The 11683-nt window shown below is 39.6% G+C and overlaps 2 protein-coding genes across 3 annotated transcripts; both read left to right on the top strand.

Moving 5' to 3' along the window:
* Positions 1-2363: 2363 nt before the first annotated feature.
* Positions 2364-6453, top strand: LOC138630327 (CMRF35-like molecule 1). The gene is made up of 4 exons (XM_069714588.1): positions 2364-2715; positions 4060-4095; positions 4214-4341; positions 5746-6453. The coding sequence occupies exons 1-4, from the start codon at positions 2364-2366 to the stop codon at positions 6058-6060; spliced, it is 831 nt and encodes a 276-aa protein (XP_069570689.1). The 3' UTR covers positions 6061-6453.
* Positions 6454-6582: 129 nt separating this feature from the next.
* LOC138630316 (CMRF35-like molecule 7) lies at positions 6583-9360 on the top strand. Of its 2 annotated transcripts, XM_069714565.1 has the most exons (5): positions 6584-6791; positions 7463-7762; positions 8034-8072; positions 8158-8265; positions 8939-9360. In XM_069714565.1, the coding sequence occupies exons 1-5, from the start codon at positions 6743-6745 to the stop codon at positions 9286-9288; spliced, it is 846 nt and encodes a 281-aa protein (XP_069570666.1). In that variant the 5' UTR covers positions 6584-6742; the 3' UTR covers positions 9289-9360. The 2 variants fall into 2 exon arrangements, with proteins under 2 accessions (XP_069570667.1, XP_069570666.1); XM_069714566.1 differs by lacking the exons at positions 8034-8072; positions 8158-8265 and having other exon boundaries at positions 6583-6791.
* The last annotated feature ends 2323 nt before the right edge of the window (positions 9361-11683 follow it).

Here is an 11683-nt window from a genome sequence, read left to right on the forward strand (position 1 = left end):
GCATTCACAGCAGCTGAGGGCGGCGTACTCCCCCGGATCTATGAGAACATCTCTTTCTCCAGAGGGACTGAAGGTTCGAGATATTCACCTGCAAGTGACCGAGACAACGATGATGAGATCTACATCAAGCCTTTGCCATATGAAATGCCTGAAAGAACAGCTGATGGCTCACTTAGAAAACAGACATATGAACCTGCGACATGCAAAAATATCTGTACAAACAATGCCTCTCCATGTCTCTGCAGACCCTGCAGCGAATCCACTGAAGTGAGGCCCAGATCACTCTGGTTTGGGTTAGACTTATCAGGAATAAATCAGCGTTAATCTCAAGGATATGATTTGTATGATTTTTATGAACAATGACTGCAGAATGTCTCCAGTTCTGCCCAACATCTGTCTTCATCATTACCATGAAAACTTGTACACTCTCTTGTGCTGTTTTTGTGTCCACTTCATGTATGTGGCTCACCGTGTGTGTATGAATTACACTTTGCCTATATGGATATTCGAGGACTAAAAGTTGTGTGTGAAGCACCACTTTAAAAGGTTAACATCTGTAATGTGAGGGGAAGTGTTGGGGTACATCGCCAGTGGATGTGAAATCAGTCAGTAGTCCATTTAGTGTCCTGTGGGGACAAAAACTTTTTTTTTTTTGTGTGTGTGTGTGTACGACTATCTTTGTGAAGCCCAGTTTCAGTTTTAGACTGTCAGAGCGACAACATTTTGACCATACTTCACTTTCTCACACAACTTCGAATGGCTGAGGTTTAAGACTTGGTCTGAGGGTTGAGGTTGAAACAAACACTTCTGTAGTTGATGTCAGTGTGCATACACGTAACAGACTGTGTTTGCGGTCAGCTTCCTGAGCGTTTGGGTTCTCACGCCTATGCTTAATATGCTAAATACTGGGATTTTGGTGACTCCTGGTGGTCAGATCAATAATGACACTGTGGCAGAGAGAACTACATGTTAATATGACCAAATATGACCTTTCTGTTACTTCCTGAAATAAACTCTGAAGCATATAAATGTGAAATACGGGAAAACAAAACACTGACGTCTGATTCATAATGAATTTGGAAGAAAGAAAGGCTGGTTAGGTTTACGTGCTTTGATGCTGTAACACAAAACTTGATTTTTGGATTTTTATCAAATAGAAAAGGCAAGACAACGTGGGAAATTTGTGATGGGATAAACACCACAACACAGAGTGTAAAGAGATTAATGAGAGACGAAGCAGAAAATGAAAGGACAAATACAACAAGTTGTCGTCAAGCTTTCAAAGCTCATTTTTAAATCCTTTTGATATTTGAAGAAATAAATATGTATCAGACTAGACTGTGCAAATTTTAGTGGGACTGCTGCTCCTGCTGTCCTTAATCTGTTTGCTGTGGCTAAAAAGCCAAAGCGACTATTTTAAGATAATTCAGCTCAGTTTTCAGCAGTGGTCAGCAAATGAGTTCAGCTTTCAGAATTCACACGGCATTTTCTTGCATTTCCTCTTAAATCAAAGAGATAAATTAAGTAACCGAAACAGAGCTCAGCCACACCCAACAGGATGAATATTATTATAGTCAAAAGGTGAACTGGCGGTTTGAAGCTACTTGGCTTGAAATACTTCGCTTCAGTTGGTTTGTTATAGTACAACAACATATAGTGGGACTGTATTTGCTCTGCAATCCCACCAAGTTTCATGTATCTCACATGTTTCATTTTTAAACATGCTCTAATTGTATATCTCTTCATTACTACATCAGTGAAACCATAAACACGTGTTTGTTTCATAATGTACATAATGCATGTAATATAGGTATCGCTTTTTAATAAGCATACTTTATAAAAGATTTATACGAATATTCATTGTTGTTTCTGTTTTGTTTAAAGACCTGAGGGCAGCAGAATAAGCTGTGTGATGGATGTGTTGTCAGACAGCTTCCTATTTAAAGATTCAGCCAACACAGAGTCATGCATTGGTAGTTTTGTTTTAGGTCTCCCAGCAAAGTTAAAGTCCATCACTGACTGCGTTACAGCTATGTTCACCAGCTAGTCAATGACTGTGTCTGTTTGCTGTTTTCGGGTCGGGCAGCTGGTGTACAGTTAGTTTATTTAAGAAAAGCGAATCAGTTTCCTGCTGCAATGGATTGGTAATAACAACAGAACCAGATATCAATGTTACGCAATCACACAGGTAGATTTCAGAGGACTTTGATGGATGCAGAAAACCGTGTAGACAAATAAAAGTTGATCAAATCAAAAGTCACTTGTTAAAGTCGCACGAACCACCAGAATTTCACTTTCATAGGGTAAGCGTTATAGGCGGAGAGGCTTGTGCATGAAAGAGGAATAGGTTCAAACACACGGACATGAAAGCACCTGACACACCTAACACACAGACACAGATCAGTGTCAACATCACCGTTAAAGGTGTAGAGGGGCAGAGATTTGACTTCAGGTGCAAATATCCTGACAACCAGAAGAGCCATGCTAAGTACTTCTGCCTCGTTGACGATAACGAGCCCTGCGGCCACCTGGTAAAGACAGACAAACACGACCAGTGGACGAGAGACGGACGCTGGTCTCTGTTCGACAACACCACCGAAGCCGTCTTCACCGTCAGGGTGGATAAACTGAAACCAGACGACAGCGGGACGTACTTATGCGGGGTGGACGTCCCGTTCGATCAGATCAGTATCAGATACCTGAGCGTTTCCCAAGGTACAGTACGTCAATGCACAGCACATGATCACATCGGCTTATAGTCTTCTATCATGCAAATTATACCAGATACACATCATCAAATCTGCTTTTTTTGTGAGAGCTTATTGCCTTAGAATAAAATAAATATATGAAGTTTAAAGATCAACTGTAACTTTTCGGATTGTTGAGTCCGGTAACATGACTTCACGATTGAAAACTATTTAATAGTGATTTAAAAACCGTCTGGTCTCTCGTTCTATAAATGAGAACTAAGTAATGTTACTTTTCCCGTCCATGTTCTGCTTTTCTGAAGTTTCAATTCCTATGGAAAGACATATATATATATATATATAAAGTCTTTCTTTGCCTTGAATAACAATTTGACCTGTGACACGTTCACTCTCCCGAGTGTCACCTGAACGCTTCTTCAGTGTAAAGGAAACGCCTCAAGGAAATCTGAGCTTTTGAACAAAGGTCGTTCTATGCTTTTGAACAAATCTGAGCTTTGTTCAAAAGCTCAGATTTCCTTGAGGCGTTTCCTTTACACTGAAGAAGCGTTCGGGTGACACTCGGGAGAGTGAACGTGTCACAGGTCAAATTGTTATTCAAGGCAAAGAAAGACTTTCTTGGTATCAAATCAGGGCGAGACTGAAGGTTTTGAAGAAGGTAAACACTTTGCAGACACTCGGTCAGTTTTATGCAAAACAGGATTGGGCAGACCAACACTTCAATACATCAAGCTTTGTTCACTTAGAGATAGAATAGCAGCTTCATTACAGACACAGAATTTTGCTAGACTCCCATCATCCAAAGACTTGTCCGACACCCACACCTAATCGACTGCACCCTGAACGAGAAGAAGCACTCAGCGTCAGAGACATGCTCCACCTTCTGGTTTGCATCTTTGTGGAAGAAGAATTCTTCCCAAAAACACCTCAAAGATGTGCAAGAACTACTTGAAAACCAAATAAGTCCACAGAGTGCTAACGGTCATGAAGGTGTTTGCAATGTGGTCAAATCCTGCTGGGAGAACACGAGTCATCAGATTTGAACAAACTTGTGGAGTCCAAGCAGCTCAAGTGCCAATAAAGCAAAAGGGAGGGAAACAAATACTTGTGCTCATACTTATACTTTGACATTCAACTTTTTTAATCCAATAGTTAGGCTGGTAACATTTGACATGAGACATTTTCATTAAATTCGAACTTAAAGCAAAATAGAAGTGTTCTCACATGCGGTCTTAGACGTTTGGACAACACTGTATATATGAAATCTATATCAGGTATCTTTTATGGCTCTGTGTGTTCATTGTATTTGTGTTTATATAAATACTTGGTGCGTTTTTGTATTTGCGTTTTTCAGTAATACCGGCCTTTCCCATGGACCCTGCAATGAACAGTGAGTGATATGTGTGTATGTGTGTGTGTCTCCATGAGAATAAATAGCATTCCTTATTTTCTGCGTGTTCAGCGAGTCGCCCAGCAGGTAAACCCGAGGTTGTTGCTTTCTCACGCAGAGCTCCACTTCTCGCTGTTCCTGGCTGCTGTGATGTTCATGGTAGCGCTGCTGTTCGTGTGTCTCTTTACTCTCTGTCTTCTTCGGGCTGTGAAACAGAGAAGATCAGACCTACGTCACAACAGAGAGGTTTGTCCAACATAGAAATTTTAAACCATGCTAGCAATGTGGCTCCAGGGATGTCAATATTGGTCGGGTTACAATGATTGAAATTTCTCAGAAACAAATGCGATGCGATTATGAGATTTGGTAGAAATGTTCGTGTACCTCTCAGGATGAACTGTAATAACTTTGGTGATCCTTTGATTTTTCCTCTTGTGCCTCCATTTGGCCCAAATGTGAATTTGTCCAATACCTCAATTTCTGACTAAATACCTGCAAAGCTATTGACATTCCCATCATCCTCAGCTTTACTTTGTGTTAACATGCTAACATGAAACACTATGGTGAACATGGTAAATATTAGAGTACATCGAACCGCGTGAAAAAAAACCCTAATATTTCAGTCATCAGAAAAGTAAGACTACCAACATTTATCACACCTTTCAATCCATTAAATTAGAATCATTAGAAATCAGGTGTCAAAGATCAAAACGTCTTCAGAAAGTGACAGATTGAATCTATTTTTTCTAAATGTCTGGCATTCAAGGTCTGATGTTCTCTTAGCTATTAGAGGGTGTTTTGCCATGGTGCCAAGGTCTAAAGAGCTCTCCAAGTCCTACAGGAAAAAAGTTGTGGATTTCTGTGAGTCTGGCAAGGAATTAAAAAAGATCTCCAGATTATTTGAAATAAATCATTTTATGATAAGGAAAATCATCAACAAGGTGTGAATATTTCAAACAACTGCAAGTTTGTCCAGAGCTGACCACCCGAGCAAATTCAACCCAAGAGTTGACGGTTCGATGGAAAGACAAGTCTCAAAAAAACCCAAACTTCATAACAGGATCTGATCAAACAGGATCAAAGCGAAAGCGATTACAGTCAGAAAGACATCTCACAAATTTGACTTACATGGTAACTGAACCAAGTAAAAGCCTTTTGTTGTCTATAAAGAACATTAGAGCAAAACTGCAGTTTGCCATTGAAGATAAAGGCAAATATAGAGACGGTCAACAGCGTTTCAGGAGAAGAACCTCAGACCCACTGTGAAGCACGGTGGTGGAAGTGTTATGGTTTACATTTATTGATATTTTTGTTGGGTGAATGATTTAAAAACAAAACAAAAACAAAAAAAACACTGTGGTGTTGGTTAAGTAAACCACATCTATCTCTAGGCTTCAAATATTTGTTTGTTCAAATGTAAAAACAAAAAACAAAACAAAAAAAAAGCCAAAAATTGACATGGGTTGTACTTATTTGTTCACCTGACTGTACCTGTGTTAACATCAGCATGTTAGCATGCAGACATTTAGCCCAAACAAATGCTGTGCTGAAGTACAGTCTCACTGAGTCATTAGCCTAGAGTACCGGGTTGCCTGGTAAACACTGACAAAATATAATCGCTGACTCAGCTGGATTGTGTCCTCACAACAGGCGTCATCTGACTACGAGACAATGATGGCCGGTGTAGGACCTGAACCTGAGCTTGGCTGCGGCTATTCGGATCCAAACTGTCCCGATTGTTCAGCTTTACCTCCGCCGCCGGAAGACTTCTCCCGCTGCACATCAAAGCATCGGGTGTCCACCGTGTCTGTCGGCGTGGGCGACTATGTGGACGTGGCTGAACCAGGACACACCTGTCATTATCAACGTCTGGATGTCAGCCAGTTGGAGGAGCACGTTTATCACAACCTTCACAGAAAAGGCGACTCGAAACACGAACCTTGTAAAGAGCATATCAACTGTTGACATGACTAACAAAGGATAATCATTTTAGGCTAATTACAACGCGAGCCTATTTTGTGTGAAGTTATGATAACTGACAGAAACTCTGACTTCAAGAATAATTGCTGAGAAGATGGAAATATCCTTTACCGTGTGTAGATTATTGAGGGAGTTTAGTGATTCAAAGGTTTGTGATCTTTAAATACATTAGTTGTTAGTGTGATTTTTTTTTGGGTCATGTTTTGTTATTTTTAAAGGAACATGTGGCCTTTTGAATGGAGTGAAGAATGGACTGAAAAGAGATAATGAGGAGAAATCTTAACTCAAACTGTCAGATTTAACAAAGTCCGCTACGGAGAGCAGACTGCATATTTTAACCAGTCTCACTTTTGCTTTGCGATATATTCCCCCCCCCAAATAAACTAAGTGATAATATGTGCAGCGTTTCCTGTGTTGATTGCCCAGAACCTCTCGAAGATTTACTGAGACAGATGGGAGGGACTTCTCGATGCTCACCACATGTTCAAAGTGTTTTTTTTTGAGAGAGAATTAGGCAAGAGGGAACTGGCCAGCGATAGGAAGTGCAAGAACAAAGAGGAACTTAGGACAGAAGCAGACTTTGCAATTGACATGGAGAGAATTACAAAGTCTTGAAATCAGGGTAAAATAAAATAAAAATTCAAGGAAAGTGACAAGGTCTAATTGTATGAGAAGCATGGAGATGACTCTGGTCATTGTGGTCTTTCTTCTGAGAGGTAAGTTTACTAAAATAAATGAATTTGTCCTTTTGACTCTAACGCAGAAGGAGGAACTCTGTGTTTGGTGTCTTTGTGATTTTGAGTTTGAGGTTAACATGATTTAATTCCCATTCCTGATTTTGTTAAAGGGCTCTGCAGCGCCTCCTGACTCCAAATAATTCCTGCTTTCTGTTGTTTTGGAGTCTCTCCTGTAAATTTAGTTGACTTTTAAAACACTTAAAGCAAGCTAAGAGGAAATTTTTTTCAAATCTGTAAGCGCTAATGAACGTTGTATAATGCACCTTAAAAGCAGTCATACCCACCTGGAAAAAAATCCTTCAAGTTAAAAAAAATGCTAAATGTACTGCATAAATTTATGGTTATTTTTTACAGACCTCTCTAAAATCTTACATTTTCTTGTAAAGTACGGCAAAGTTTTGACTCTTCAGGCCTCTGTAATTATTCAAATGAGACAATCAAAACAGAATAGACGTGGAAAGTATGTCAGAGGTCGGAAAGTTAAAGGGTCTTAAACATTTTTGGAACCGCTGCTTGAAAGAACCGAATATTTTTATCTTGTTAGTTTAAGAGTTTATAGAAAATGCACAGTAAAACTAGTTGGGATCAAACAGTTCCGGATGCAAACCAAATAAAGATCTGACTTGTTGCTGTTTGTGTGTTTTGTGCAGGATTATTTGAGACTGAAGCCATGACAGTAACAGGACTGGAGGGAGACAAGATCAGAATAGAATGCTCTCATTCCAACGCTTTCTACAACGTCAAATATTTCTGCAAGGGAGAATGTAAAAATGAAGACGTCCTGATAACTAGCAGGGAGACGGAGAAGGGGAAATACAGGATTACAGACAAAGGAAACACATTCTTCGTGACCATCTCTGATTTGACAAAGGAGGACTCGGGAATGTACTGGTGCGGAATCGAGAGAACTGGTTTGGACACATACAATGAAGTATTCCTCCTCATAGCAGGTGAGTTGATTCAGCGCTGTACATGATTGTCTTTAGTGATGAAATTCATCCTTGCCAGTAGAAATAAAGTCCTTTCCTCTATTATATTTTTACTCAGTGTGGTCAGACATTTCACAACAGTGTCTCAACAGTCATTACAGGAAGAAAATGAGACAGGAACAGAGCAGAAAACAGGACATGACAGCCAAAAAGCAAAGAACAAAATCAATATAATTTTCTTTTTGTCTTCCATAAAACACGAACGACCCTGAAAACGTCTTTCAACCATCAGATTCAAATGGGGCAGTCGATCCAAATTCTTCATCCACCAGTAAGAAACTGTCTGAGTGTGTGTGCATATGTACGCGAGGCAAAATACTAAGTGTTGCATCATTACTGACGGTCGTCTTTTTCAGAGATGCTGGTGTATATCGGAGCAGGTCTCGGCGTGGTTGTTCTAGCTCTAGCGATAGTTCTTCTAATACTCTTCAAACATCGAAAGAGACGCATCACCGCATCCCCTGGTATGAAACTAACAAACTCATATAAGAACGTTGTAAAAACCTAACATCACCTGGACATGAATACTTTAACCAGCCCCTACCTACAAATCAGATTGCGGTGTTCTAGCAGCTGTTAGAAACTTCCCCTCTAAAAAAAAACCTAGCAACAGCTCATAGAGCCATAGCAACCATGTAGCAACAAACCAACACTACAATAAACCACACATTTATCTATTGTAGAAACTGGACTGCCCAGCCACTGCTCACCAAGTGCATAAGCCAAGAAACGCTTGCCTACTTCTCCACTGGCCCCACACACGCATCAAAAATAGATTTCCGACACCCCGGGAAAGTTTAACTGACCTTGAGATACCATTCACCAATCTCACCAATCACCTACCTGCACTGGAAACACCTTTGCGGCAACTTAGCGAGCATCTGTAAGCAACCTGATATCACACCAAAGCATGTAATACGCCTGTTAGTCCACTGGATAACACCATGTCAGTGTCACGTGTATTCTCTGGTGGATTGATGGGTGAATGTGACATCGAGCTGTTGCTGCAACTACCAAAAAACAAAAAACAAAAAAAAAGCACCATCTCAACATGTAGCAACAGTACAGAAAAACGATGTAGTTCTGATTTCATCAAAATTTTTTAACTTTGTCATTGCGTCATCGCTCTCTGTGCAGGAAAGCACAGTGAGGTGGTCTACGCAACGCCCTACGTTCGGAAACGAGACGCATGCCGTGACATCACCACTTCATCCACCAATGAGGCTCAAGAAACAGACAGCAGGGTTACCGGCGCCTTCTGCCCGTTGTCAAATCAGCACGGAGACACCAGCGGAGCTCACACGGAGGACGTTTACTCCGACGGCTCACCGAAGCCTCCGATCGAGCCAGACGGCCTCTTTTACTCCAGTGTTAGCTTCAACAAACACACAGACTGCAGTGCTGTCCCACTTCCTTCTGCCACTGCTACATATTTGTCCCTAAAATGTGCGTCTACCAACGAATCAACAGTCTACAGCAACGTCTAAGCCCAGTGCTGATGGTCCTGATGTGTCAGGTTGAGTATCGCCTTTCACTGTAGAGTACGTGTAATGCAAAGCACAGCATTGATAGATAGATACTGATAGATACTTTATTAATCCCCAAGGGCAATTTTTTTAATGCATGTTCACAATTATTTATTTTAACAATACTGATTTATTATCTAAATCAATGTGTCGATAACAAACTGAAAAAAATGAAATGTCACATCCAGCCCTTTTTTTTTTTTTGTTTTGTTGTTTTGTAAAATGACATTGGACAATACATATATAGCCTTTCCTCTCCATGTGTTGTTTTATTTTCTGGAACTGACTTTCTGTATGTGACAGAAACTGAGAAAGGGATATGAGCAACGACAGAGGTTACAGTGGACAAACTTCTCACCAGTAGCTTCAACTTAACTCACCCACGGTTGACCTCAGAGCTTCGATCACCTTTCTTCTAAAGGATGAAAGCCTGAGATTGAATTTAGACTTTTTGAAGAGCAGGAAAAATAAAACAAACATAAGATTTACAAAGTAAAATGATTTTTCTCAGCTCTTATCCAACGAGCATGAGTACTGAGCGAAACTAACGCATGCAAAAATAATTTGATATCCCGGACTGCTTAAAATATTTGCTTTTTTGAGTCATAATTCACGGTTAAATAAAATCTCTTTGAACACAACCCGTGATAAACAACCAAAGCGAAAATCTTTTTGCACTTTTGACTGCATCAAAGCAAGATTTGACTCTTTCAAAAAAATAAATAAATAAACAATGGTAATGCCTCCATCTTGTGGTTTGTCTTTGTAATTGTCAAGTTTATTCATATATCATAAAACAAAGTTCAAATGCTTGACATAAGAACAAAAAAATGCATTGCGGCCTCCTCCCACAATCCAAACACATGCAGGTACATGCACGGTGGGTTAATAGATGCTTCTGAATTGGCCAGAGGTGTAAATGTGAGCTTGAATGGTTGTCTGTCTTTCTGTGCTAGACCTGTGATGGATGAAGGTACTGAGGACAGATTAATTATCCCTATTATTTTTACGATCTGTATTTTTTGTCGACAAGGTCAAAATGTGCATCTTCTTTGTACCACTCCTCTGAGTCATTTAAAAGTTCTGTGAATGGAATAAAGCTAAATTGACTTCATGTCTTGTTAGGATAAGAATACACAAAATAGTTTTTTTTTTTTTTTTTACCTTAAATGAAACTGCATGACAGATACGCACAGAGCGAAACTACAAAAATGTGTTCATGCAGGTTTGAGGCTACATTACAGCAGGTTTTGAATGCTTCACTCTGGCCAGAATATATTAATATCTTCTCACGCCATAGTTACATTACTTGAACTTCTGACATCTGGATATAAATAGCAGCTATTATAATTATTTTGATCCCAAGATAAGAGTGAGATTGAGGATGTTGCTTTGTATTGTAAAACTAAATTTGTTTGAAGAGATCGTAATGGATAATTACCCTGAAAATGAGTCAACACGTTCACTCTCCAGCCCTCTTTCTCTTCTCTTTTTCCGCCTCTGTCTCTCTCACTCTCATTGTAACAATACCCGCATCCTCTTTTTACAACATCATGCAAATATTTCAATATCAGCTCTAGAAATGAGAAGTTGACAGGTGTTTATTTGTGCAGAGAGGATCAGAGTAGAGATCCCTCATGACGACGGATTGAGGCGAGATTTTGGTTTAGTTTGGATCAAAACTGCAGAAAACAGTAAAAAGCTTCAGACCGAGACGATGAAGATTTCATTGAAAGTCATCAGCTGCTTAATGACAGGTAGTATTATTCTTCTGTGGGGTTGTGAAGGTGTTTGCCTGTGTTGACGTATATTTTGACCGCGTTATGATCAAATAACTTTAATATTTTCTTTCTTGCATTTTCGCCGACAGCCAGTTTCAGTTTTTTCCGTGTCACGGGGAACACAGAAAGACCGGTCAACAATAACTGTAAGTACACCGAGGATGTAAAGCATCATGCAAAATACCGCACACAGACACGCCAGTATATTAGATGTCATCATGAAAAAAGGAACTAACTGCCATACTTCAATAGAAATGTCAAATGTACTTGAGTGTTTCTGGTTTGTTTTAATTGTTGCTTTATACTTTTAATGTACTTTTACTCCATTTAAATTCATCTGACAGCTATAAAAAAAAAAAAGTTACTAATAACTTACTAAACTGTAACAGTAATACTTGAAAACATGTGAACTGATCAGACCACACCCATACAGCAGATGAAGCAGGTGTACTATATTTTAAGCATGACATTTTTAACAAATAAAACATGGTTTTTGTTTGTTTCATTGCTGCTGTGAATGAGTGATTTTTACTTGCAAAGTAAAACATCATCCATCATGAATAAAAACGGACCTG

The sequence above is a fragment of the Brachyistius frenatus genome, unplaced genomic scaffold (genome assembly GCF_029030835.1).
Source record: "Brachyistius frenatus isolate BFR_SWC_R1_liver_20210118 unplaced genomic scaffold, ASM2903083v1 Contig_132, whole genome shotgun sequence".
Taxonomy (NCBI): domain Eukaryota; kingdom Metazoa; phylum Chordata; class Actinopteri; family Embiotocidae; genus Brachyistius; species Brachyistius frenatus.

Coding starts and splice junctions, on each gene's coding strand:
- LOC138630327 (XM_069714588.1), top strand. CDS start 2,364: ATGAAAGCACCTGACACACCTAACACACAGACACAGATCAGTGTCAAC. Junction 2,716..4,059: donor ATACCTGAGCGTTTCCCAAG/GTACAGTACGTC, acceptor TGCGTTTTTCAG/TAATACCGGCCTTTCCCATG. Junction 4,342..5,745: donor ACCTACGTCACAACAGAGAG/GTTTGTCCAACA, acceptor TCCTCACAACAG/GCGTCATCTGACTACGAGAC.
- LOC138630316 (XM_069714565.1), top strand. CDS start 6,743: ATGAGAAGCATGGAGATGACTCTGGTCATTGTGGTCTTTCTTCTGAGA. Junction 6,792..7,462: donor TGTGGTCTTTCTTCTGAGAG/GTAAGTTTACTA, acceptor TGTTTTGTGCAG/GATTATTTGAGACTGAAGCC. Junction 8,073..8,157: donor TCCAAATTCTTCATCCACCA/GTAAGAAACTGT, acceptor CGTCTTTTTCAG/AGATGCTGGTGTATATCGGA.